This window comes from Zootoca vivipara, chromosome 9 (assembly GCF_965207765.1).
Source record: "Zootoca vivipara chromosome 9, rZooViv2.hap1.1, whole genome shotgun sequence".
Classification (NCBI taxonomy): Eukaryota; Metazoa; Chordata; class Lepidosauria; order Squamata; family Lacertidae; genus Zootoca; species Zootoca vivipara.
Genome location: NC_142592.1, coordinates 21,185,732 through 21,212,511, shown reverse-complemented (window position 1 = coordinate 21,212,511; position 26,780 = coordinate 21,185,732). Strand labels below are relative to the sequence as shown.

Here is a 26,780-nt window from a genome sequence, read left to right as displayed (position 1 = left end):
AGAGAGGTGTTCAGCAATCCTCTAAAAGAGAAATGGCCTAAAACAGTACCAAAAAAGTCATCACACTGAATAGTAGTTTTAATGTTTCATTGATTCCTGCATTTCTTTGGTCATTTTAATTTTTGCAAGCCACCCTGAGAATTACAGCTGCAAGAGAATGGTGAGGCAGCAATAATCTAACTAAATAAAGAAGATGTAATCTGAACCTCAGTGAAAAATAATAAACTGGTCCACACTTTAAGGGTGCTGTCAGACGTCAGCATGTAAATATGCATACTAATAATTTGAAAAATGCTAACTTTACCTAATTTACATAGGGTTGTATCAACTAAGTCTTACTCAGGGTAAACCCACTGGAATTAATATACTTAAGTTTGTCATGGCTACGAATTTCAATACTCAGAGTATGAGCAACATTGGATACAACTCACATATGTTTGGATCCAAACATAGTCATACTCAAGAGTAGAGCCAATGAAATCAATCCAAGCCTGGATTCAACCATACCTTTTGAGAATAAGGTTGCAAACTTACATTCCCTTACCTGCGAGTAAATCTCATTGAACTCTGTTGGGCTAACTTGTGAGAAGACATGTGCAGGGTTGCACTGCAAAAGTTCCAAACATGCCATGCTACTTTTCAGTTAGGCAAATATATCTGCAGAAATAATGATGATTTTACATAAATCAAATACAGAAATGATGTCTAATAGTAAATGTTAGCTGTGAATGAAAATCATTTAATCCTCCTTCATTTATAATATTGTAGTGTAAAGTTTCACTATATGTAGCAGAAAAAGTATTTATAGAATTAAATTTCTTCATACACTCTCAGAGAAATGGAGCAATTATTATCAATTGTGATTATACTTAACTGCTGATTAAAGTGACTGTTACAGTATGGTTGCAATGCATTTCAATTTAGAATGTATTTATTCTATCAGCAACTGGATATATCGGAAGTATTTATATGAAACATTAATGCTAAACAAAAGCATGTTCAATTTAATCATGAAATCAATAACACACAAAGAAGGAAAAGCATTTCATGAAAAATGCATTTTGTTTTATTTATTTTTATGACAGATTGTATAACAGGCTTTTTGGGACTAGAAATGCTATTCATTCAATACAAACAACTCTTCTGCAATCCAAAATGTTAAAATGATTTATTCTGTCTTGGCAGTAACAATGAACTATATGATTGACTTCATGTTTTCACAATCCATATTCATTTTAAGATCTGGCACCATGCCCCCACCCCCACCAAAAAAAATCAAATCTCCTGGAAAATAAAATATGGAATTGGGTGTGTGTGACATATTTCACATCTACAGTGGTACTGGGACAGATGAAACATTTCAAGCGCCGTACAGCTGACAGTAAGCTGAAATTTCAAATCAAGACACAATTGCTTCAGAACAAAGGATACACCATTTCATGTGATTAAATTTAATCTGTTTGGATTTACAGACATGCACATATATATGCACATTTGGCGGTTCTGTTATTGGCTGTTCTTGCCCCTTTCCTACAGTTAATTCAAGAGTTAATAACTTGTTTCCCACCAGATGTGAAACGGTCATTCCTCCTCATCCTGGAGAAGCTGGCGTTCCAGAGGAAGCTTGGGCTGCAACTTCTGCCAGCGCCCTGGAGGCCAGAGTATATGGGTTGCGCGAGCATGTAGAAGTCCAAGAGAGACCTGGAAAAGGCAATCAAAACACAGGTGTAATAATATGCAAGAAGATATAGCTTAGGGAGAGAAGGGCTTACGGCACTTCATAAACGTGTCGAGCAAGTTATACCAACTGAGAAAGAGGACTGGATTTGTAGCTGGGATTAAACCTCCCCCTTATGTGGTGAATTCATTTTGGGCAAGCCTTCCGTCTAAAATGCAGAGGCACTTCTAAAATAGGACTGATGCTGGGGAATTGTGATGATGCTAAAGAAAGTGAAATGGGAATAAAAAACCAAACTATATAAAATTTTAACAGCTTGTCCCATATAAAAATTGACAACTTAAATAAAGAATCATAAAAGGTTACAACTTGCAACAGTTCCTTCTAAAGACTCGTTGAAGACAGAGCCCTCGGTGCCCTGCAGACTACATATGGAACTGCTGAACATAAAGGCTGTCTCACTTTGTTCAACTGTGCAAGCAGCTTTTGTGATGGTTTCTTATGGGGGAGGATCACGATCTCTGTACCTGCAGCAAAAGGCAGAACCTCCTGCTGTGCCAAAGCCTGTCCTTCAATTTTCTTGAAAGACACGCCAGAGGCAGCTTCATCTGCTCCTAGTGCAGCTGCCCCCAAGCATAGCTTTCGATATGCTTGCATCACTTGTTAGCTAACTAGGGACAACATGCAGCAGAAATGTGACGTGTATATCTTATCTTATCTTATATCTATCTGATTTTATCAGCAATTTTAATGTATATTTTGTGTAACCTGTTTACAGGTTTTAGCAATTAAATTGTATTTAAGTCCTACTAAATAACAATGCTGTGGCAGAACATGGTGAAAAGAGTAATTAAGCATATTCAGTATGAAGAAGCAACCAACATTTCTTACTTCAATGTATTCAAGAGTTTGCTCCTATTTTTTAAAAAATATAAACAGGACATCCAATGTTATTTGACATTTTAACTACCAGCTTGAACTCACTGTAAGTTTCTGAGTCACTTTCATATTAGGCTTTGGTTCTTCAATTATATAGATAGATGGATAAACAAACAAACAAATGGAAAATAAAATACTATTGATTAATTAAAAACAGTAGCCTTTGTGAACAATGCATTGTTTCCAATACATAATGACTCACATTGTCAAAATATTGATAGGTGTCAACTTGGTTGGTTTACATCTATTCCACAATTGTAAATGCAAAGTCCAGTGCTTCTGAAAACTTTCTATGGAAGCCTTTCTTCCTTCCCACAGGTAAGCCACTATCTCATTCTACATCCTCCCTTTGCACTGTGCTTGAGGTCAATACGCACTAAACTAGCAAGTCCACTACAACAAACTTTCCCATTTCATTAGTTTAAAAAGGAAACAAAAGGCAGCTTGACTCAGTTGCAATGGAAGAATATTCAGCAGTTCTATTCTCTAGAAAATATGAATCCATCAAGGGAAAATTTAAACTCTACTTTAAATATTCAGGAGATTCAGACTGGGCTTGCATGAGTCAGCAACACAGCTCTCCAGAGGCCCAAGGCTAAACCCTTCCCCTAAGCCACCCCATCTCTTCCCAGGCCACACCCACCAAGTGTTTTTGCCTAGCTGGAATGTGCTCTGCCTGGCTGTGATAATGCCTCCTGCTCAGAGCTGGTTCACCAATGAGGCAGTGTGAACCACCCGCCTCAAGCATTAGAAGAGCAAGAGCCTTGATTGCCCTACTACTGCCACCACCAAAATGCGAGGGGCAAAGCTGTGGCATTGCCACTCTTCTTCCTTACCCCCAGGACTGAGAAGACACATGGCAACACTTTGTGGAGCACTCTGGCTCTTGCTGAGTTTGTCCAAGGGGCATTATTGCGATTGCAGGCATGAGGGGTGGGGGTCATGGCAGGTAGGGGAGGGAAAAGCACAGTCCCATTTTGCCTCAGGTGGCAAAACAGGATAGGCCACCCCTGCTTTTGCTTGCCTACATTGAGGTGTGTGTGGAATGTGGAATGCCAGTCATGTTTTTTTTTTAATTTAAAAAAGAGTCACACCCCTTGCTCTGCCCACTTCTCTCTGGCCCCGCCCACGACTGAGATGCAAAGATTTCTCAGGAAGGAATATAGCCCATGGGCTGGAAAAGATTCCCCACCCCTGATCTCAAGGGCTTAGAATGCCTGTGTGGCACACAGCAAAACAAAACAAAATCAATAATGCCCAATAAACAAAAACGAAACTATTCCCCAAGCACAAAAATGTATTTAAAAAGTCAAGCGGCGACCAACACATTTAAACTATCAGTGTTTTAAAAGAACATAAAGAGTGATTTTAAAAAATGGGAGGATAAAAACATATTTGAATGCCACCACAAAAAATGACAAAGTGGGCATCTGGTCTGCTTCTCTGAGGAGGAGACATCATGAAGGCATCACTGCAACTGAAAACACCCTCTTCCCTTCTCTTCCTGCTTTGTGTCTGAAAGTGGGGGGTCCACTATCCAAGTGTTTGGGTGAACATGAAACATGCATACAAACCCCACCACTAATATCTTGCCTGTGCCCCAGTGTCACTGGGTTTCCAATTGCTGGGAGGCATCTAATCACAGCCATGTGAACACGGTTAGAACCTCCCTTCAGAACTTGACATTCAACAAATAGAGGAAGTGGAACTAGTGGTTGTGGGGGCATTGGGTACATGATCTGGTCTAAGTGGCTTCCAGGAGTGTACTGGAATGCCCAGGACAGCAAACCCAAAGGTGTCCTCTTCATAAAGCAAACGAAACCTGAGAAATATTAAGAGTTCTCGTCCATAACCTTCCCATCACTTCTTCTTTTCTGACATAGAAAAGTTAAACGCTAATGCTGCACCATTTGCTGGTGAGAGGACTATTATTGGCAAATTTTCTCTTCATTTCCCACAGGGGATGCATATGTTACATAGCCTATTATGCCATAGTCAGAACTCATTCCAATCAAATTATGTGGGAGATGAAAGTATTTTATCCTTATGATTCTATCCTTTTTGCATGTGCCTGTTACATGGCACTCTCTGGGCAGCTTTGCCTGGGAATACTTTAGCTTGGCACCACATGCCTTGCCTAAGAAACTTCCAGTTCTAACTGATCCTATATTTAGCTTCTAAATGACAGTCTAAATATTGGGTTTAGCAAGACTTCACTAACTACCTGAAGTGTGATTCTTCGCAAATGGGTTTTATTTTTTATAGATTTCAAGAATTCACAGTGCACTGGGGCATCGCCTGCCTCCACGAAGGCTAAGTAGCTCATAAATACAATGGCCACGAACTAGAACTGCTTCCAAACGCTGAACAAAAGAGGCCTGCCAAAGCAAACTCAAACTGCCAGCAGGTTTTCCGTTCGTGGAGGTGGAACCATGTTTTGCACACCAAGCTGCACACTAGGCACTGCAAGGATTACGCACTCGCCCATCACCCTCTGGATGGATTGTGATCAAAATGGTATCCAATAGGGGAACTGTATCAGGAAGTTTTTAATATTTGACGTTTTATTATGTTTTTTTATTCTGCTGAAAGCCACCCAGAGTGGCTGGGGTATAATAAATAATAAAATAAATAAATAAAATAATAATAATAATAATAATAATAATAATAATAATAATAATTCTGTATGCATCACACAACACAATGGAGAAGAAGGTAGAGGGTCCCAGGTTCAATCCCTGTCAGTTTCAGATACAGCTGGGAGAAAACCCTGTTGGGAACTCTGACGTCACTGCAGGCAATACAGAGCTAGATGACCTGATTCAGCACAAGGCAGCTTCCTATGCACCACCATGAGATCACACATAACACTGCTGAAATATCATGTTTCTTTCCTGGTTAAAGCCTCATAATCACTGAACTGGGGGGCAGGGAAGTGTCAGTACACTATTACATATGTAATGAGAACCTGTGTTTTCAATTCCCAGAGCTACAATCTCTCCCCCCCCCCCTCTCTCTCTCTTCAAACAAAGAACTAGGTTTATTAATAGGTTTTCGTCTGGTCTTCCGTCATGAGTCGGAGTCAGGAGTAGGTCAGCAATAAAAAACAACAGCAGTGTCAGTGAACTCTTAAAGAAACCAAAACAGTGCAGGCCTAGTGATCACAACAACTCTTCCCAGTACGTCTTGCCCCAATGACACAATTGCGAGGACTGAAGGTCCCCACCTTCCCACCACTTTCTAAGGCTCTGTCGTCTTGTGTCTCTTTGCTCCACCCTCTCAATTTCTCTGCATGTTCTGGGAGACGGGGTGGGGGGGGGAGTTGGTCACAGCAAGAGGGGGAGACTTCCTGGATTCTTCAGCAGCCTGCATCATCTCTGTGTCCTGCCCCCCACTCTCCTGCCTGATTTTGGACTGCTCTCTGCCCTAGCCCCTTCCTGCTCACTTAAACCTGTTGCCTCTTCAGCTTCTGACACCTCGTCCTCCCAGTCTTCTTCCTGTGGCCACTCATTGTCACCCCACCACTAAGCCCCTGGCTCTGAACCTTGGGGGTTCTTCAGGTGGTGCCTCCTACCACTCCTCTGAATCCAGCCATGACATCTTCTGACCAACTGACCAGGCACCAAATGAATTAGAAACTGGCCAGCCTTTTGGCAGGCAACACCAATAAGCAATAGCTCTGCACTGCTCACAACATAAAGCCAGCCAACACTTCGACCGGAATAGGTGGCATAGTTATGTTTGGGTATTAACTACTGTGCCATAATCCCTTTCCACTGCCACATACAAGTTAGTTTGGGAAAAGGAGATAGTGAGGAAAGCACCTGTCTGGCTGCTGCTGCTGGACCCAATCCAGGGCCTAGGCAGTATTCCTGAAAATCTGGAGGACCAGCAAAACAATTTTGTTCTAAAGAATTATTCATGATTGAGACAGGAGGTGGTCCTTCAATCACTGCTTCTGATTGCTCAGCTGAACAGAAAATGTGAAGGCTAGTTCTTGGAATACCTTGAAAATGTAGATAGAATAAAAACATTTATATTCTACCCTTTAACCTGAGGTTTCCCATGGTGGTAATTAGGCAGCATGTAAGCATGTATCCTGAGGGTTTGGAAAAGGGTTAGATCAGGCATCCCCAAACTGCAGCCCTCCAGATGATTTGGCCTACAACTCCCATGATCCCTAGCTAACAGGACCAGTGGTCAGGGAAGATGGGAATTGTAGTCCAAAACATCTGGAGGGCCGAAGTTTGGGGATGCCTGGGTTAGATGGAGGATTTGGATTGAGTTCCTACAACTTTTTATGACAGCCTGAGGTAACCATCAGGTGTATCCCGTATCACCATTGTTACTACCACTGCAGCAGAATTTTACACACATCTTTGTGTGCATAAAAATATTCTGCTGCAGTAAAAAAATAAAAAAGGCCAGAAAGTGCATTCAAATTGTTCTCTAGAACTCTTAACTTTCCCTTATGGGTTTGGATGCAACATCAGACATCCCTGAGCAGTTGCTTAGGCCCCTGAACTTTGGGGAGGCCCAACACTGACACCTACCCTGAGCCATCCTTTTTTAAAAAAAATCCAGTCCCACTGTTCACACACACTAAAAAGTTGATGAATTTCCATGGGGACTTAAAACTGAACTTAAGATTGGAAAAATGAGAACTAGAAAAAAATGAAACTGACATATTTGCTAATCCTTACTGTAGTATCAACTCTGGGGCACTAGAGGTTTAAATGCCAGCTGGACCCAAACACCCAGTGTTGCTCAAAGTCCTGCTGCAACCTGCACCAACAGGTAAGCCTGCCAGGCCCACAAGACCTCTCCTCCTCACAGAGGGGAGGGGTTGTGAGCGGGAGCTGTTTCCCGCGTCCGCAGGGGGGGGGCATATTCGGCCCCCTGCCTCAGCTTACCTCTGCTGCCGTGCCAAGCCCTTCAGCTAGCCAATGGGGCTGGCTGGTGGGCAGAGTTAGCTGCATTTAAGCAGCTGCAGCAGCGCTCGGTCCCCAGTCGGCTTCCTGCTCACATCGGATCTCCCTCCCTCCCTCCCTTTAGGTCATCTTTCTTTGCTTTTGACCTTGCTATGGACTTCGGTTGGTTGCCCAGGGGGGCTGGTAGGAATTTTTTATCCATTTGGCAAACTGGCACCAGCCTCTTGGTTTGTGTGTTTTTTTCACCTACTTTGTAGCAATTCATCACAACTTTCTGGCATTGGCGTTTAGGCACTGGAATATGTGTACTGTGTTGGAGGATAGGGTGTGGCCATCACCTACCCCTCCTCTTTTTGGGTATTCCGTTAAAGGAATCCGGCAGTCGTGGATCCTGTCCGATGCCTTGCTGGTGGCTAGGGCCATGCCACGACCCCCGGTGACGTCAGGGGAAGCTTTCAGTTGTATTTGCACCAACAAGCTCCTCCCACTGATTGTTAACCCTCAAATGACCCCCCCCCACTGAGTGGGGTGGTGTTACGAAGTGATTCTTTTATCCAATGCCTAAGCCAGTGTTTCTCAACCAGTGTGCCGCCAGATGTTTTGGGACTACAACTCCCATCATCCCTAGCTAGCAAGACCAGTGGTCAGGAATGATGGGAGTTGTAGTCCCAAAACATCTGGAGGCACACTGGTTGAGAAACACTGGCCTAAGCCAATACCACTCACATACTGTAACCAATAAAGTTGTGGCCTTATTTTGCCCACTAACCTAAAATAATGTGTCTTTGTGTTTTATTTAACTCTATGCGGGTGGCGGGTCCTCAAGTCACAAACAAAGGAGTACGGTCCACCCGAAGCCATTGTGCCCAGGAGCCCCCTCAAACTTGGAGCCAACACAATCTCTATCAATTCAGCTAAACTCTAAAAGAAAGAAAAATAACATGACAAAAAGTTCCTAATAAGAAAGAGGCAAAATCCTTTCAATTAGAATATGAAATACCATTTTTAAAGGGTCACAAATAACGTAAGTATTTATATGTTTCAGGATTTCTTATGGATGTTAATATACCTGAACTAACTTGAAGGCTGGAGTGCAGACATTGCGCACCCCAATTAAGAGGTCATGTTTTAAAAGCATAAGCTTTTACATATGCTTTTAGATCAGAGGTCCCTGGCAGCTGTGTGCAATTTCTTTAAAACAGTCTAAGCATGCGAGGACAATTTTCTCATAAAATGACTACATTTACTCAAGGCTGTATTTTTTCATCACTCTGAAGCTCTTCAGAATTAATCTATTTCCCGTTAAGAAGGATTTCTTTTTTAAAAAGCAGGAAGTTTAGAATTTTATGCAAATAAACACCAACCACCCCCAAGGAATATCTCTAGCTAATGCTCATGATTTAATTTCCCAGGAATCATGTGTATGCACCAATTTCTCTCCTCTCTCTCTCTCTCTTCTACATAATCAAATCACTGGAGTTGAAGTGGCCTGTATCTAATTTAATATTTTGTAGCTTGATTAAACAGGTGCTGAATTACTTGAATATAATTTGGTTAGTTAACAATGGACACTATTGATACCAGATCACTTCTGTTGCTGGATTTATACACCAGTTCCCATGAAATGTTACACTTAAATTGGTATGGCAGATTTCAAGATGGGCTGCTTTCATATTTCAATTCGATAAACCTTCTGAACCTAAACATTTTCACTAGTGCGCATTCCTAAAATCCCAAATGATTCATATTTTGTGACACTATGCAAATGCAATGAATTTTATGCTCCATCTAAAATAAGCCTCCTCATATTGCCCTGTTAATGAAGTTGAAAATATGATCTAATTTGTGTGTGTGTGTGTGTGTTAAAGAGGAGTCAAAGTATTTCCTGTTACACTTCCTGTTTGGTGCACTACTGTGACATATATAAGAAGCCCACTTCCTGTCTTTTATGAAGCTGTGTCTTTCACTGTGACTCGGCCATGTTCCAGGATATGTCGCAGTTGGAAATGAATGCAACTGTTTTGTGAAGACAGGGGACTCAGCTACACAGCTGCAAATAAAACGTTTTAAATGTGTTGTAAAGTGCAGTATACTAATATGAAAGTAGATGGCAATAGTGAGTTATGCAAATTTCAATGTATTTTTTTAAAAGACTTTTTTAAAAAAAATCTTAATTTTTTAAAAACAATTCTTTAAAAAAATTCTTCACAGTGTTTTTTATATGTGTGCAGATTCCACCAGGGTTGAAGAACCTGTGACATTTCAGGCGCTGGTGCACTCTAACTCCCACCAGCCCCAGCTAGTATGGTCAATTGTAGGGATGCTGGGAGTTGTAGTCTATCAGTGGCTGCCAGCAATGATGTCAGTGTTCTATCTCCACTGTCTGGGGCAGTACACCTCTCAATGCCAGTTACTTAGAATCATAAGTGGGGAGAATGCTGTTGTGTGTCAGGTCCTGCCTTCAGGGTTCCTGTAGGCATCTGTGAGAATATGATGCTGGACTAGATAGGACATTGGTCTGATCCAGCAGGCTCTTTTGTTCTTAGTCCAGCAAGATCTGGAGGTTCACAGATACTCACCCCACTTTATACTTTCTGGGAGCTGAACTACATGAAAAGCATCCAAAAGGCAATGGAATTATTAAACTAGGGGATTTCTTTTCTTTTGTTTCATAAAAGTTAATGGAAATTCAGCCCAGTGTAAAAATACACTGCTGCATAATTAAGATCAACGTAAACACAATGCCAGAATGGGTGTGTTCTGTATGATGGATAGCCTCCACCCATCCAACATACAATCTGGTCCAGATATAACTCAGAGTAAATGGATTAATTTCCAGAATATCCAGAAATTTAATCTGGACTATAGGTTCTTATTAGGCTGCTCTGTGCTGGTACAAAGTGATGACATCATCACTTATGCTAGGGTCTTGAAGGCTTAGGGAAATTATGTGGTTTCAACCCTCCCAACTTCATCCATATCATGTTACCTACAGGATATGGATGACCAGTGCAAGAATCTTTTTTCATATCCTGAAAAAGCAATTTAGCAATAAGAAATCTTGTAGAATTTCATAGCTTTTCTGACAAAACCAAAAAGCAAATGTTATTATTACTATTATTCTGAAAACACGGAACATTTGAACTCACAAGCCACACTAGAATATACAAATGTTTAACACAAGTTCACAAAATCAATAAATACTGTTTGATCTTATGTTCCAAAACTCCATCTGGTCAATGGGGGCTGCTGGGGGTGAAAAAACAAACAAACAAAAAACAAAACTTCCAAATATATGAGAAGCTTCACAATTTACCAAATACACTTAAACAGTATCGTTTTATCCTGCAATGTACTGTTTGAATACATAAGAAAGATTGAGCATTTTACAAAGAAGCTTCTATTCTCTTATCTGTCTTCTCTAGTTCTGAAAATATTTCTGAGTTGCAGCATATACACTGCCTCCCAGACAGTTGCCAACCACTCTCTCAGGGTTGGAGGGTCCTTCTGTTTCCATTTATGAGTAATTACCATTCTGGCTGCTGTTAAAAGATGTATAATCATTTTGCTATCTTCTCAGAATAATTGAGTGCAACGTCTCAGATTCCGAATGTTGCTTAAAGGTTCAGATTCCCTTGTTAGCAGCTAGATAGCGTCTCTGGCTTGGATGTACTGAAAATAAGAGAGCTTTTGCACATCTGTTGACCTCGTAATCTCATTGGAAAGTTTAACTAAAGCATTGCTCCTCCCCCCCCCCATAATTGAGTACTGCCTACTGCCAGGAAGAGAGAGAAGAAGACAGACCTGGGAAACTGCCAGAGAAAAGGTGCCCTGAGAAGTCACTGATATAGCACTCTAAACAGCCATGGCTCCCCCCCCCCCCAAAGAATTCTTGGAACTATTACTGGTAAAGGGTGGAGGGAACTGTTGCTCTGTGAGGGGTCTCCAGACAACTCCCTGAACCCTTAAAAACTACAATTCTCAGGATTCTTTGGGAAAAGCCATCAGAGGCACTTTTAGGCCCGTGTGACCTGTGTGGCTACACTGGGTACTGCGCTGCACAACAATGATGTAGAATGGAGTTCAAGAGGCAGAAAGGGCACTGCTGAATTTTAGAGGCCAAAGTCAGACACTGAAATCATGACTATATAAAGAGATATAACACAGCTTTAAAGTATGGTGTTCTCTAGGGTTGCCATACATCCGGGATTCGGCTTTCATAAACAGTGTCTGGGCGAAATTCACAGAAATCTCTGGGAAATTCCTTAAAAATAACTCCAAAAAAATTATTATTATTTTTTTGCAAAAAGCTCACCAACTTTGGGCTAAGCTCAACAACTTTCATGTCCAGATTTCCACTTGTTGAAATATGGCAACCCTAGTGTCAGGGTTCAGATGCAGGTCAGAACTCAAGACACAGACAAGCAGAAAAGTTGGCTCCTTATTCTAGAAAACAGCATACCAGGGAGCAATGCCTACCAACAGGCCTGGCCCCCATGAAGCACTTGCCAGAACTGAAGGTCTGGGAAAAAGCCACTGGTCAGGGGTGCAAAACATTGTAATTGCTTGAAATAAAATTGCTTCCAGGCCAGATATATTTTGAGTCAATTCTTCACTGAAGGCACTTTTTAAACAGAAATTCTCATCAAATGCAAGGGAGACAGACCAAAGTGACCCCTGTGGTACAAACAAGCCAGAGCTAAGTGAAACAGGTCATTGACTAGCACCACGAATCACATTCCATCTCTCTCTGACCTTGAGGACCTTTCTTTTTCTCTATTCTTACATTTCAGTTTTCTATTCTCCTTTCCAAATTCTGAGACAAAGCCCTTAAATGGCACAAATGATACAGACCAAAAAACAAAAACAGACACCCTACCTAATTTATACATTTTCTGTTTCCAGAAATTGAGGTTGAGGTCACGGATACGAAGGTATTCAGTGCAGAATATCTGAGCTCTTGCCTATCGCACGGCAGTCTAGAGATTTTTTGCAGCACAGATACTTGTATCTTAAAAAGAGCCTGATGTTTCATTAGTATTAGAGTAGCATCTCCAATTATAGAACAAACCTAAGGTTCCTTCCATCAATTACATAGTGTTACTTTTGTGAGCAAGTCCTTAATTTTGTGCTTGAAAGCCTGCTTGCATTGGTGTTAGGAGTATGCAGATTATAGAGCAGAAAAAGTGTTACATAATGTACTTTTGCAGAGATTGTCAATTAGAGACAATCACTGAATCAGAGCCTCCCATTTCTGATTACACTGGAAATCAGGCATTAAGTATCACTGCAGGCACACTTCAGCCTCCCTCCAAGGATCTGTGGAGGGATAAAATAACCCCAGGTTTCAGTATTTTTAGGTATGATTTTAAACTGACCACCTTCTAGTGACAGGACTAAGGCCCAGGAAGGTGAATAAGGCTCAGGAAGGTCCATTATCCTTTTATTTCCAGGCTGTATTCGTATTAGCTTTGCCTTATTGACAGTTTTCTTTACCAGGCTATTCCTACTGGCAGATTTGTTTCTCACTCAAGCTATCCTGGCAGCCAGTAGCAAACAGTGGGGTAAATGTGGGATGTGGCTGCATTTGGGATGTAGGATCATTAAGTATCAGCATAGCATACTGTCAGACCAGGACAGGGGAACCCAAAGCCCAAATTCATACTTGAAACAAATTGGGTGACCTTGGGCTAGTCACTATCTCTCAGCTTAACCTACCTCACAGGGTTGTCTTGAGGATAAAGGGCACCATTGTATGTACTTAACTGAAGGGTAGATTTACTTGTCCAGTGTAGTATCACTGGGTTGGGCTTACTTGAATAAAGGCAGAAGTAACTTTTGCAGGAAACAGGCTGCCCCCCTTTCACTTTTCATCCTTGCCAAGCACAAACAGTCTACAACTGAAAGTCAGATTAGTGTTAACCTATTTCCTACAATGAACTTAAAACCAACCTGGCAAACAGAGGTGATAAGAGGTGTTGCAGACCGTGTAAAGGTGTGGCCCCAGTGATTCTACAGTGGACAAGCAAATCCACCCTTTACAAAGGTACTATTCTGATTGTTAGTGTAGCATCACTGGGACGGGTGGGACTTACGAAAGCTCACCCAACAAGGGTGAATCACAACTGCAACAAGTGATTACTACGGAAGAGGCTGCTGCAAGACCCTTCAACCAAAAGAAGCAAAGAAGAAAAACCTTATAGTGCCTGGTGAACATGCTCAGGGATGCCCAGGGCCTTCTCGGTAGTGGCACCCACCCTGTGGAACGCCCTCCCAGCAGATGTCAAGGCAATAAACAACTATTTTACATTTAGAAGACAACTGAAGGCGGCCCTATTTAGGGAAGTTTTAATGTTTGATACTGTACTGTTTTTAATATTCAGTTGGAAGCCGCCCAGAGTGGCTGGGGAAACCCAGCCAGATGGGCGGGGTATGAATGATAAATTATTATTATAAATTAATTAATTAATTAATTATCATTATTATTTCTAACAAGGAGGCATTCAAAGAAGCAGCAGCTGCTCTTGTAGAATGGAGTTAAATAGGAATCAGTGGCATAGCTAGCTGCTAGGGTGGCTGGTGTGGGGGTATGTCCTGCGGATGGGGGCATGGTGATCCACCCGTGGGGGCAGGGCAATCTGCCCATGGGGGCGGGGTGAGCCCCTCCGATGCTTGGAGCCTCTCGGCCGCTGCCCCCTCAGCTGTAGGGCGGCTGAGAGAGAGGCAGGAGGCAGGCAAAAGTCCCACACTGCCGTTTCAGGCAGCGTGGAACCTGCAGGCACCTAAACCACCACGTCACTCCTAAAAAGTTTTGTGAGCCCAATATATATACAGTATATATTTTAAAAAACTAATTTTGTCAACCCCGCCCCCCCCCACAGTGATGACACCCGGGGCAAACCGCACCCACACCCACACCCCTCTGTGCAGGTATTCAAACTTTTATAAGAAAAACTGCTCCCTTTCCCTTATGGGGTATTCCAGAGCCCCTGTAGAGTCCTTAAGTGGGTTCCCTATGGGTAGGAGAAATAACAGAGGCCAACCAAAGTAAATTGAGAAGCAAAGCAGCTAGTAAGCCTGAACTTTATTCCAAGAACTGTTCAAACAGGGTCCCCTCTCACCACACGCAGGAGGGAGGAGAACCCTGAACAATGGTGCCCAAGCCCTTATATAGACTTTTGAAATTGCCCACCCTGTAGCCCAAGACCACTCCCCTAAAACATCATGCATACATCACAGAAGGAGGCGGTCTACAGCAGAAATCCTGGCTACCAGGGTACCTGGTAATGGTCACTGATTGCATTACCTGGGCAGTCTGGACATTCTTTTGTGATGGGTAATACTTTAGTTCCTAAATCCAGGTCACAGGTTCACCCTATTCATATACAAGGCAGGATTTGCAAGCAAAACGACAATGGGAAATTCATTTTGTAAAACTAAGGACATCATGAAGTTGTTGAGATGAAGGGATGTTTCAAGATGCTCACTACATGCCATTGTTACGCCATACCCTAGCCACTCTAGCAATGTCTCCAAAATCAGCAGAACAAAGAGTGGGCAGGTGGGGGTGGGGGCATGAATGAGGGCTGTCAGGCCTGACATGGGCTTCTTGGAGATATCTGCCTGACCGTTGATGGAAATAGGATACTACACTACTGGAAGGTAATTTCAAATGTGGTATGAATTAAAAGGGTGGCTTTTGCATGGGTTGGGGGAAGATTTTTGTGTGCACCCCCACACATAAACACACACATTACTGTGTGTGATTCCAAATACATTACTTTTTAAAAATCTGTCATCAAGCATATGCACTAAAATACAGCACATACTATACGGACAGAAAAAAATGGGGGACTTTACGAATTATCTCCCCACATCCCATGTCTTTACAAAGGGCTTCACTGTGAGTGCTAATAATTTGATCAAATGCACCAGCAGAGAAGTCCAGCACACTCATTCCTACGAGCTGACCTCTGTTCCAGATCAATGAACTCTTTGAATTACCACAGGCAGATTACTAAAAGACATGCAGTGGTTAATTAAGTTCTCTCTCTCTCTCTCTCTCTCTCTCTCTCTCTCTCTCTCTCTCTCTCTCTCTCTCTCTCTCTCTCTGCCTGCCTGCCTGCCTGCCTGCCTGCCTGCCTTCTCAAAAGGTCTCCGTGTAACTAAGGTTAACTAACTTACAGCAAATCCCTGCTAGCCTGGAAATATTCCATGGATATATTCACTTGCAAGTCTCCTCCACAGCTGTGAGAAGTTAATGTTAGGAAACCATTTGAAGATTTCTCATTGCAGATTGTTAATTGTCTCTTTCGTCAAAAAGGTGGATGGGAAACCTCTTCCCATTCTGGACTCTGCATCCATAATCAAGGCGTTGGGCAACATGGTAAGCAAGTGGAACAGTCTTACCTTTTGCTTCATTTTATTATTTATTATTATAAATATGTGCAAAATATGTATATACAGACGAGTCTACCCAGAAAAAAGCCATGCTGAGCTCAAAATGCCTTACTCCCAGTTAATTGGCTATTAGATCAGAGCCACAGTTTACAACACTGATATGTGAAACTCTGTTTCAGAGTTTGCAGCATTCTTAACTTTTTCAGTCTTTTTGTCCCTTGCATGAATTCACTGGAATTCAAGCTCTAAAATGGCTGTATCTTAAGTAATGTGTCACAATGCATTTATGTCTGCATGGACTGTTAATGAGTTATGAAGACGCAGTTGCAATGGTTGGAGCATTAGCTTCTGAAACCACTAAGCCCCATAACTCTGTCACTGGTGGACTGGTGAGTCAGATGTTGACATCTTCCCCTGGAGACTTAGGAAAATGACTGGATTCCAAAGTACTCACAGGTTTTGACAGATGCTTTGCAGCCCGAGTGAAATGTAGAACAGCAAATGACCATTGTTTGGCCATTGATGTAATTGCTTTCAGAGTTTCCTGCCATCAGTTTTTGTTATGTGATTTTAGCTTCTGTAATTGACTGAGGCGGTTGTAACAGTGGAAAAAATATTCTCTTCTAACATCACATCTATAGTGAACAGCTCGTTAAATTAAAATTTATATATTTATCTTCTGCCTACTGTGACAGATTTCTTCCTATGCTGATGACAAAATGTCCTCCATTTTCCTTGACTTGAGAGCTGAATTTCAAGTCAAGAGTTCAAGTTATAAAATTTCCTTTTAGATCAGCCTTTTTCAGTCTTAGAGTCCTAGTTGTTGTTGAACTACAACTCCCATCATCTCTGGCCACAGGCTTTCTAGCCAGGGATTATAGGAGTTGTATTCCAACATCTGAGGACCCAATGTTGAGAAAGGTCATTTTAGATGAACCATTCATTTCTGTGATTTTGTATTATTTTATAGGATTTTATGCTGTACAACAGTGTTTCTCAACCTTGGGTCTCCAGCTGTTGCTGGACTACAATTCCCACCACCCCTAGCTAGCAAGACCAGTAGTCAAGAGTGATGGGGGATGCAGGTCCAACAACAGCTGGGAACCCAACATTGAGAAACACTGCTGTACAATATATTGATATTTTTTTGTGAGTAGGAGGTATAAATGAATGAATAGAAAATTCAGCATCATTTGTTACATTACCAGCTCAATTTCTAGTAATGGTTTTATATACTAACATCAGGAGCAAGCAGTTACAACCAGGGTCAACATCTGTCCTGGATCAATATCTTTCCAGATTGGTAAAAATCACCATGAAAATCTGTTGTTGTTTTTTAATCACTCTGGTTGAGGTGAAACCACCTACAGTGCCACACCACAGAACGGTTGCCTGATCTCTGTGTCATGAGGTTGGATGAGTTAAATAAAGAAGCGTCACAAGGATAACGCTAAGAACTGGGGAAGATGGAGGAAATCAAGCACTAAGTGACACTGTGAGTCTGAGTCTGTGGTTCAGTCATGCAGATATGACCCATTACAAAGAATATTTAATAGCATTATCACTATCTCCCTTTTTTTGTCCTGCTGTAAGACATAGGTTACAGAAATCTCTACTTCTTTAACTTCTTTTTAAATGTAGTTTTACTTTGAAAAATAAATTAAACAGGATTTATAGTAGATTTAAAATGTATCTCTTGAACTAAGTCAGCACATTCCAGCACTAGCCATAAAATACAAAGGACACATGTATGAAAGTGACTTAATGGTCTCTAAGATAAGCTCAGGGGAAGGCTTCACTGGGGTGTCACATTTGTTTCTGATGAGGGCTATTATTTCCAGTGGCTATAACACTAGCAGTACTACAACCTGCCAAATCTTATCACAGAAACATGAAAGCCTTAAGGAGAGAGAGAGAGAGAGATGTACAAATGTCACTAGTTTATGTGGAGAGTTTGCATTTCTGAAGTTTTAACTGTGTGCATATGTACATCATCAGTATAATTTGAAATTCCAACTTTTAACTATTTCCGAGTGCTGCAGCGTGGTTAGCCTTTGCGCAAAAGTTCAAGCTGCTGGAGGGTTTGGACCTGGAATTACGTGTTGTTGCTTTTTAATTTATGGAATACAGCAGTGACAGAACCCACATCATCTGTGGCTGTTAAGGGGCAAGGAAGCACCAGACAGATTACCAGTATATGTCATTTACATCATTTCATAGTCTGAAACAAAGCCATCCCCCCCATCAAAAATGCCAAAATGTTTCTGGCTGCTGGGCTAACTATTCCTGTGAAGCTCTTGAACTTGCTGCAGGGTACTGCATGCCTGGACCTGAGACCCCCTGATTTGGGTGGAGTAGAAGGAGATAGGGACTTAATTTTTCATATTAGCCTGATAGTAGTCTGGAGTAACATTTATCGTATCCACTAGAGGAAGGGATTATTTTTACAGAAGCATGCAGGAGCAGAAGCATTTGTTTCCTAATAAAATAATAATAATAATAATAATAATAATAATAATAATAATTCTTCCTAGAAGGGTTAGAGGCTCGCTTTAAGAAAAGAGCAGGGCCGGCTCGCCTATTGGCTCTAGTGGCGCCGTGGCGCTCAGGAGTGCCCCAGCAAGTGGAGGAGCTGCGCGGTGGCCTCCCTTTTCCCTCCTCTGAGTCTTGCACACCTGCCAGCCGCGCTGCTCAGGGGAGAGCAGGGAACAGGGGCGCTAGGACCCTGTTCCACTCTGCAGCGCCGGGGTAATCCCTCACCCCGGCGCTGCGTTTCATTGGTAGAGGCGACGCCACATGGCAGCAGCTCTACCAATGAAATGCAGCGCCCTGTTGGTGGGAAGGAATGCAGTGCCCTGTTGGTGCAAGAAAACGTCCGGAAGACCTCCTGGCACTGCCCGGACCCACCCGGGACCTGTGGCCCACCACGGAAGGGGGGAGGCCGCGTGGACCCAGCAAGCGCCGGAGTCATGGGAGATGGCCGGGAGGGCCCTGGCACAGCCCGGGCCCACCCAGGCACCCCGGCCCACTGGGAGAAATGAGGAAGGTCGCACGGAGCAGCGGCGCCCCCTTCCCCCACTCAATCCAGCATCTCCGGCCCCACGGGAGACAGATAGGGCCATGAGAAGCCGTCGGGCGGCCTCTGGCACAACGCAGCCCCACTGTGAGGTGCAGGGGCCGCCATGAGGCTCCCCCCGCTGCCCAGCGCACCAGGCCCTAACTCTGTGCCAGGGAAGCTCTTCCTGCTGGCTCCATGGCGCGCCCATCTGGCCTCCGCTGCTGGCGGGAGGGCTCTGGGAAGCCCCAAGGCCTTCCAGCGCGAGCACCTCCAGGGAAGGTAAGAGTGCCCTGCACCAGGGCACCCGATGAGCTTAAGATGGCCCTGGAAAAGAGAAAGCTCAGTGCCTGGAATCTATGTTCAGGGGTGCCATTGAAGGTCTTCACAGGTTCTGAGTTGGTGGCACTCCCCCCCCCCAATGGACCAGCCTCCACTGATTTTAATTGGGGAGCAGGAGAATTGAAGCATGGAAACCAACTCAAATACTAGAATTCAACAATGGCAATTCATTGTTTGGTCTTGTTTCAAAGATGTATCCCTCTCATGTATCCAGGAATTCAGATACCCTTGGAGCCTCCCTGGGTTGGGGGGGGGGGTTATTCTGCATATACTGTGTATATCCACCACTGAAAAGGCCCCAAGACTGTGTACCCACATTTAATGAGACAGTTTCCATTTGATGCTGATAAGGGACTAGGCAGACCACATAGCCAAAAGCTGGGCATATCCCAGCTGCAGCTAGTATTTTTATTTTCTCCTGCAAAAGTATTTATTTTATTATTCTTTTTCATTGTGGCATAAATAACATAACATCCCCGGGTGGATTAGCAAGGCAAGGTTATGGTTTTTTTTAAAAAAAAAAAAAATCACAGTGACCTTGGACTTGAGTAGAATCTGTTTCCAAATGAAATTCATTAAATACCGCTGTATGATATGACAATACTGAGAGTAAGGGGAATCTGCAAACAGTGAAGCGGAGCTCCCTGAGGAAGCCATATATAATAAAGCAGGGTCACTCTAAACAACACATTTGCTAAAGCTAGACATGAAATTTGAAAATCCTTTGCTGAAGAAAACTACATAGGTCAGCAACAGAGCTCAGTCCACCTCATCACTGATACCAGAAAGGTACTGGAAGAGGGGCTGAGCAGTGTGCCATATGTCAGAACAACAAATATGAGAAAAATCTCAGTACAGGGAAGAAAAGGGTAATTGCTCCACTTAAGGCTAAAGAAATAATATTGGACATAGCCTATATGTGTGTGTGTGTGTGTGTGTGTGTGTGTGTGTGTGTGTGTGATTTTAGGTTGTATACAAACACACCAGGAACTAAATTCCACTTAACACAGCAGGACTTACTTCTGATTAAACATGGATAGATTTGCACCACAGAACTGTATTTTAGGGATAGGGTTGTAGCGCTGTATTTAAGCATCAGTTTTGTATGCAGCAGGTCCCAAATTCAATCCCTGAAATTTTCAAGTTGGGCTGATGCAACTTCCTGCCCAACTGCCCTGGAGAGCCACTGCCAATCAATGAAGACAATACTGAACTAGATGGAGCAATGTTCTGACTCAGTATAAAACAACCTCCTACATACATAGTCTCCAGAAAAATGCCATGGCTTTATTGCATGGTAAGGCCCTGAACCCTACCCCATTGCTGGAATAAAGACACTTGACACCAGTATTTTAGGTTAATGGGATAAAAAAAAAGGCCACAACTTTATTCAGAAAAATGCCATGGCTTTATTATAAAATGTTCTGCAATGGCAAACAAAATGTTAAGAGGGGGTGCAATGCCTGCTGTCTCAATAACAACATCACAAAACTTAATCCTGCATGTTGAGGCCACTCATTTACTTTGCATTAATTAATTCAGCTATAATTGCCCAACCTAAATTCAACTCTCGGAAATAGTGGCAGTCTAAGCAGTGTACCCCAAAGGGAACTTTTGAGACTCCAGGGAAGAAGCATGATGATTTGTATTACAGCCTCTACTAGCTATTCCTCTGGTCTATCTTTTTAGTGAGACAGATAGAAAACAAGGCTTCCTCCCAGGTGCTCGAAGCAACTTGCACTGAGCTGACATTAGGGGAACTGTGCATTGCAAGAGAGAAAGATATGGGTATAATATGCTTACAACTATCAATCTAAAGCTAGGATGGACATCTGTGACAAAAATGGAACATAGTGTTACTATAACACAGTTTTCTTTGCATTGTACTTCTCTCGCTGCCGCACATGAGGACATGACAAAATCTGGTTGTCATGTATTCTTGTTTAAGTCAGAATCACACTACATCACTTATTATTTTGTTGTAACACGTCTTCACTTTTAAGGACCTGCCAACATCCATTAACTTTTCAGATTATTTCTCATTCTAGATGCATAGGTTAGTTGAACTAAACAGCATTTTCTGCACATTTTAAAACTGAAGTGATAGCATGAAGAAATCAGGAAGTGTCTAAGGGGAAGAAGGAATGTGTCCTTTTTATTCTTGTTATCTATTTGTGTGGAGTTTTCAGTGTCTGTTACTTCTCCACTTGAACACGATCTTATTTTTGAAAAGGGGGAGAAAATATGAACAAAACATGAACAAAAAAGAACAGCTTTGTAGCCGCTATGAAAGAAAAGAGGAAATGATATTATTTCAGAAGCTGATCAAATCAATGATCAAATCAAATCAATGATCAAATCAAAAGGAAAGCTGTATTAAATCATAAATCTAGTATTGTGGGGAAAGCAAAGGTTAAATACATGAACTTAATGTCAAACTGCATGCTACGCTACACACAAATAATGTGGGTACTCCATCAACTCTCTTTACCACCATCAGAGGACAACAACTGAGAGCAGAGAAGTGGCAGGTCACTTTTTATAACTTTGACTCTAATAAAAACTCTCATGTCAGTTGATGTTGGGATAGGGCTGGGGTTGGCACGATGTGGGAGAGGAAGAAGAAAAGAGGGGGCAGGGGCTGAACTGAGGAAACCAAGGTTAGAGGGGAGGGGGCTTCCTGTTTCCTCTCTGACTTAGGAGGAGGAGCCAGGATGCCGCTCTCCCCTTTGACCTTATTGTGGTGATGGTGCTGGCAGTCTCAGTGGAAGTTGAGCAGGACTTGGAGCAGCCGGGGGGGGGGGGGGAGAGATGAAGATGAAGCAGCAGTAGCCTGAGCAGGAGGGTGTAGTGCTGTCGTCTAGTACCAGGCAGTACTTTTCCAGGTGTCAGCAGGCCCACCTGCTCCAACAGAGCGCTTGCTTGCAATGCCGACATTCCCACTGGGTGATAGAGTCTTATGAGTGAAAGTACCACATGCCTTGTCTTTAAAAGCTTAGCAAGAGGAATGGGTGACACTCGTTGGGACAGCTGGGTCACTGCCATCCAGTTCTTAACTTTTTGCCCCGCTCCTGAATTGTGAATCCTGAGCACTATGTCTCCTTGTTGTCTGGGTTAAGTGTGATCACTGCAGCCCAATTTTTGTACTCTTGTGGTAGTTCCCATAAGGCAGCTTTTCAGGCTGTTTCTTTTTTAAATGTTCGCTTGCCTTCCTAAACAAAAAGTGCTAATTAAAGGATGAAAAACAGTCCATGGTATAGGAGAGCATAGGAGAGTTTTCCTTTTTACCAATAAACATTTCTCGAATCATACAGTTATGCATATTAATTTCATTACTTTTAAATTTTACAAACTTACAACCATCTCCTCCCCTTAGGCCTCGTCCTTGTGCTGCAATGTTCAAACTAGTTATGCGCGCCCAGCTATGTATGCATGAATGTCACTAAAATTCATGGCTCTGAGCAAAATTGCTGCATTAATGTTTAAATGTAATTGTTAGCTCCAGACTTAGTACTAGAAAAAAAATAAAGGGCATTTTTCCCCCTAATAAACATCACTAACATATTTTCTTAGCGCCTGGAAGTTAGAAGGCTACATTTCACATTAATTCTGCTGTAGGCAAGAAGAAGGAGCTATTAAGCTGGAGAATTCATAAAGCAGTGTGCTACGCATTTCATCAAGCACTGTAAAAACAAGCACATTTTATTTTTATTTTCAAGTTATTATACAGAAACTAATAAATGTGTGGAAGGTTGTTTTCTTTTCTTTCAGTTGCGGCTGGCTGGTGTTTTGCTTGTTAACAGAAAGGTAACTAAACTGAAATGAAATGTCAGAGGCTTAGTGCCTATAACATTTGTTTATAGACCTACAGAACACTGTCCATTTAGAGAATGGAGAAAGGTTAAAATTGCTGCTCCTTAAGACTGCTTTTGAATTAAATCTAGAGTTCTTTACAAATCCCTATGCGTGGTTGAATATTTACTAATGGTCTGAAGGTACATGAGGCACCACTTTGCCTGGTTGGGTGACCACCGGGGAATGACATGGATTATAGCTTGGATTTCAGGATGGAAGAAAGGCAAGATACAAAGGTAACAAAATGAAATGAATAATGGTGCCCATCCAATCCAACTATGGCTGGGGGACAAGAGAGTCTACACGGTCTCCTTTGCAGAGATGAAGAGCAAGATACTATTGTAGCAACTTTTGGCAGGGTATGACGGCCAATGAGAGTGAATAAATTAAAGGGAAAACCCACATTCACGTTCCCAGAGCATCCCTCCCCCCAGCATTTGGGAGTGTGGTTGCCAGCATTTTTATATGTGAACATAAAGCTTCTTTGCCAAAAGGATTGGGGGGGGCAGGACTTTTAGTGATGCAATTAAAAACAACAACCACCTATGCAAAGAGATCTATAGCACCTGAAATATGTTTACCTTTAATTTAACAGTAGTGCCATTCACCACGTCTGCCTACCATTGGATCATGATAAGACATATCTACCAAATGAATCTTTGCAATGGGGAAATTGTTTGAAGCAAGAGTTTATGCCAATCCTCACTAAGTAGCCCTAGTTAAAGTCACACAAACTTGATCAATTTACATGTGCTAATGCAAACTCTCCTGGGGATATTCGAGCTCCAGACATAAAGCCTGCCATAGTTGATTAGACCAATGGTTCATCTATCCCATTATCTAATTTGTGACATCTGCCATTACCACATAATGGTAATTAAGTTACAATTCTGTAGCATAATTACATAATGAAATGATGTAATTTCATAAAGAAATTATTTCATTAGGAAATAATCATTACATAATGAAATGATGTACTACTTCTGTACATAAAAATATAGGCATCTTTGGGGTATGTTATGTGAGGTAGTAGAAGGTAATATTTTCAAACGGAGAAGATATTCTATTTAATTATATGATTTTCAGTTCAATGCCTCCATTTTACTATGCACATGGGGAGTTATAAAGATATGTTTTATAACATGGTTAATAAACCAATAGATGGTAATGAAAACTTCTTAGCAATGCAGCCACTTAAGAATTAAGACTTTTTTCAGAAATAAATGCCTAGTTGAAGGAATGACTTGTCTTGTACATTTAAAGAAACCTGTCCTCCGAAGATTACTTTCTATAATTTTTCCATGATTGGATCTCAATATGTTCTATGTTTTTTGAAGGATTTTATGCAATTCTAGACTACCCTTCATTTGAATAGATTCCAGGACAGTTTACAAACACATTGATAAAATACAGACAAAAATATAAGTTCAAATAGAACAACAATTGAAAATCCCCAACTCACAGGCCAAATCAAGACCAGCATAATTCTCAATTTGGCCCATGAGGCCATTTCATTCAAACCACACCTCACTGAAAGCCCCTCTTTCAATGGGAGTCTTCCTTTGTAGCCCATCTGAACTGAAGCTGGGCTGCAAAGGGAGAAAGGAAAGATGTTTTGTTGAAGTTGGGTCACCTGACATACCTTCCAAAGTAGCCCTCAGCATGAGAAGCTGTTTCCCACCCCTGCATTAGCACAAAAGTAGCAGCAAATATCAATACAAAATACAGCGGAAGATATTATGCTCCTCAAATTCCAGAACCTTGTAGACCCCAATCAATACCACCAAAAGGTTGGGTGAACAAATGTGTTTTGACTTAGCCCAGAAGCCCATCATTGTAGAGAATAACCACATCTCTAGGATGCCACATCTTATTTCACTGAGCAGAAGATTGGCCCTTACAGCAGGCTCCACAGGGATTGCCGTTGAAGCTGGAGGAGTTGACCCCATGATAGCATCAGGTGCTTGGCAGGTGGGTAACCCGACCCACTGGTCAAAATGGCCCACAGGGGTATGTGAAAGTCAGGATCCAGTCCACCAGCCAGATCCCATTCCCCATCCTGGCCTACAGTTATACCTGTCTCACTTGACTGTAAATTGAGAGCAACAGGGGGATGGGGGACGACTGGCTACTTGACAAACAACAGCACTGGTCTTTTTTTTCTGTTTAATCTTAAAATGGACTGGCCAGCACACGCAATTATGTTTTATACTTCAATTCTCTTCCACTTATATATTCGGTACATAGGCATATTTCTCTTTTTCATATTCTTCATCACTAATTGACTAGGCTGGAGATAATTAGGTCACAAAAAGTAATAGGACTCAAGATGGCGAACTGCTGCAGGCACTGAAAATTATGTATTAAGAAATAAATGGCATAAATGAGAACCAAGCCATTATTATGGCGATCTAAATGTAGAATGTGCTCAAGCCAAGGTATTAAAGAAAATCAGCTGTAATACCTGGGCTTGAATGGAGAAACTGGAAGACCAGAGATGAGAGAAAAGGGGAATGTCCCTCAGCAGATTAAACTGAACATTAAGAAAGAAATTGACCCCAAAAGAATAGGCTTTGCAGCTTGATTAAAGTGGAATTAACAAAGCCCACTGTAATAAAGGCAACTTTTCACAGGAGATTTTGTGCTCCGCTTATAGATACCCAAGTATTTTATTTTATTTATTATATTCCTCTCACGTTAGTTCATTCATCTCAAGTACAAATTACATTCATCTTATGTTGGTTGCAAATACACACATGCATTTAATGTCCCACGTTCTCAAGAAAAACACCGAGCTGAAGACATTTTGGCATAAAATGGTTTAAATCTCACATACCGTAACTGCCACGCATAGCAAGTACTGACTATAAAAGAAAAAAGTAAACTGCCAAAAGAATGGAATGGTTTCTGTCAGACATGCCTGGTCACTTCCTATGCTCTGCATGGACTTTGTTTGAAGATGCTATAATACGCTTTAATCAAGAACAGCTGTACTTTTGGTCCTTGTGACAAACAGATATCATCACTGAACGATGATAAGGGTGTTCATTAGGCAGTCCTGAAGCATCACTCAGCTGGTTAGAGCATGGTGCCAATCACACCATGGTTGCAGGCCTCATTCCCATATGGGGCAGCTGCATATTTGGATTGGACTAAATCAGGCATGGCCAAACTTGGCCCTCCAGCTGTTGCTAGGACTACAACTCCCATCATCCCTAGCTAACAGGACCAGTGGTCAGGGATGATGGGAATTGTAGTCCCAAAACATCTGGAGAGCCAGATTTGGCCATGCCTTGACTAAATGATCCTCAGGGTCCGTTCCAGCTTATGGTTCTGTGAAAACTGTTTCTATGCCTTCCCCACAATAATTGTTAGAACATAATTGTATGCCACTTTGGAAAAACAGGAAGTAAGAATTTAAGAAAACCATAAACATAAACAAGAAGGTAGCATAAGATGCAACTGACACTGAAATGGATATAATGGGAAAAGCCAAATAGCCATTCTTATAATAGTTCTCATTTCCAACCATGTAAGCAGCTGTATATGCATATTTGCTGTAAGAATCAAAATATACAAA

At 42.0% G+C, this 26,780-nt stretch overlaps 1 protein-coding gene across 4 annotated transcripts in view; it reads right to left on the bottom strand.

Annotated features, from left to right (window-relative positions):
* Window positions 1–1,043: 1,043 nt before the first annotated feature.
* Window positions 1,044–26,780, bottom strand: part of IMMP2L (inner mitochondrial membrane peptidase subunit 2) — a 463,340-nt gene continuing 437,603 nt past the window's right edge. For all 4 annotated transcript variants that reach the window (XM_035127413.3, XM_035127412.3, XM_088652251.1 and 1 more), the window contains exon 6: window positions 1,044–1,701. In XM_035127413.3, the coding sequence (XP_034983304.1) occupies window positions 1,582–1,701 (120 nt within the window). In that variant the 3' untranslated portion in view covers window positions 1,044–1,581. The remainder of the gene's footprint in view (window positions 1,702–26,780) is intronic.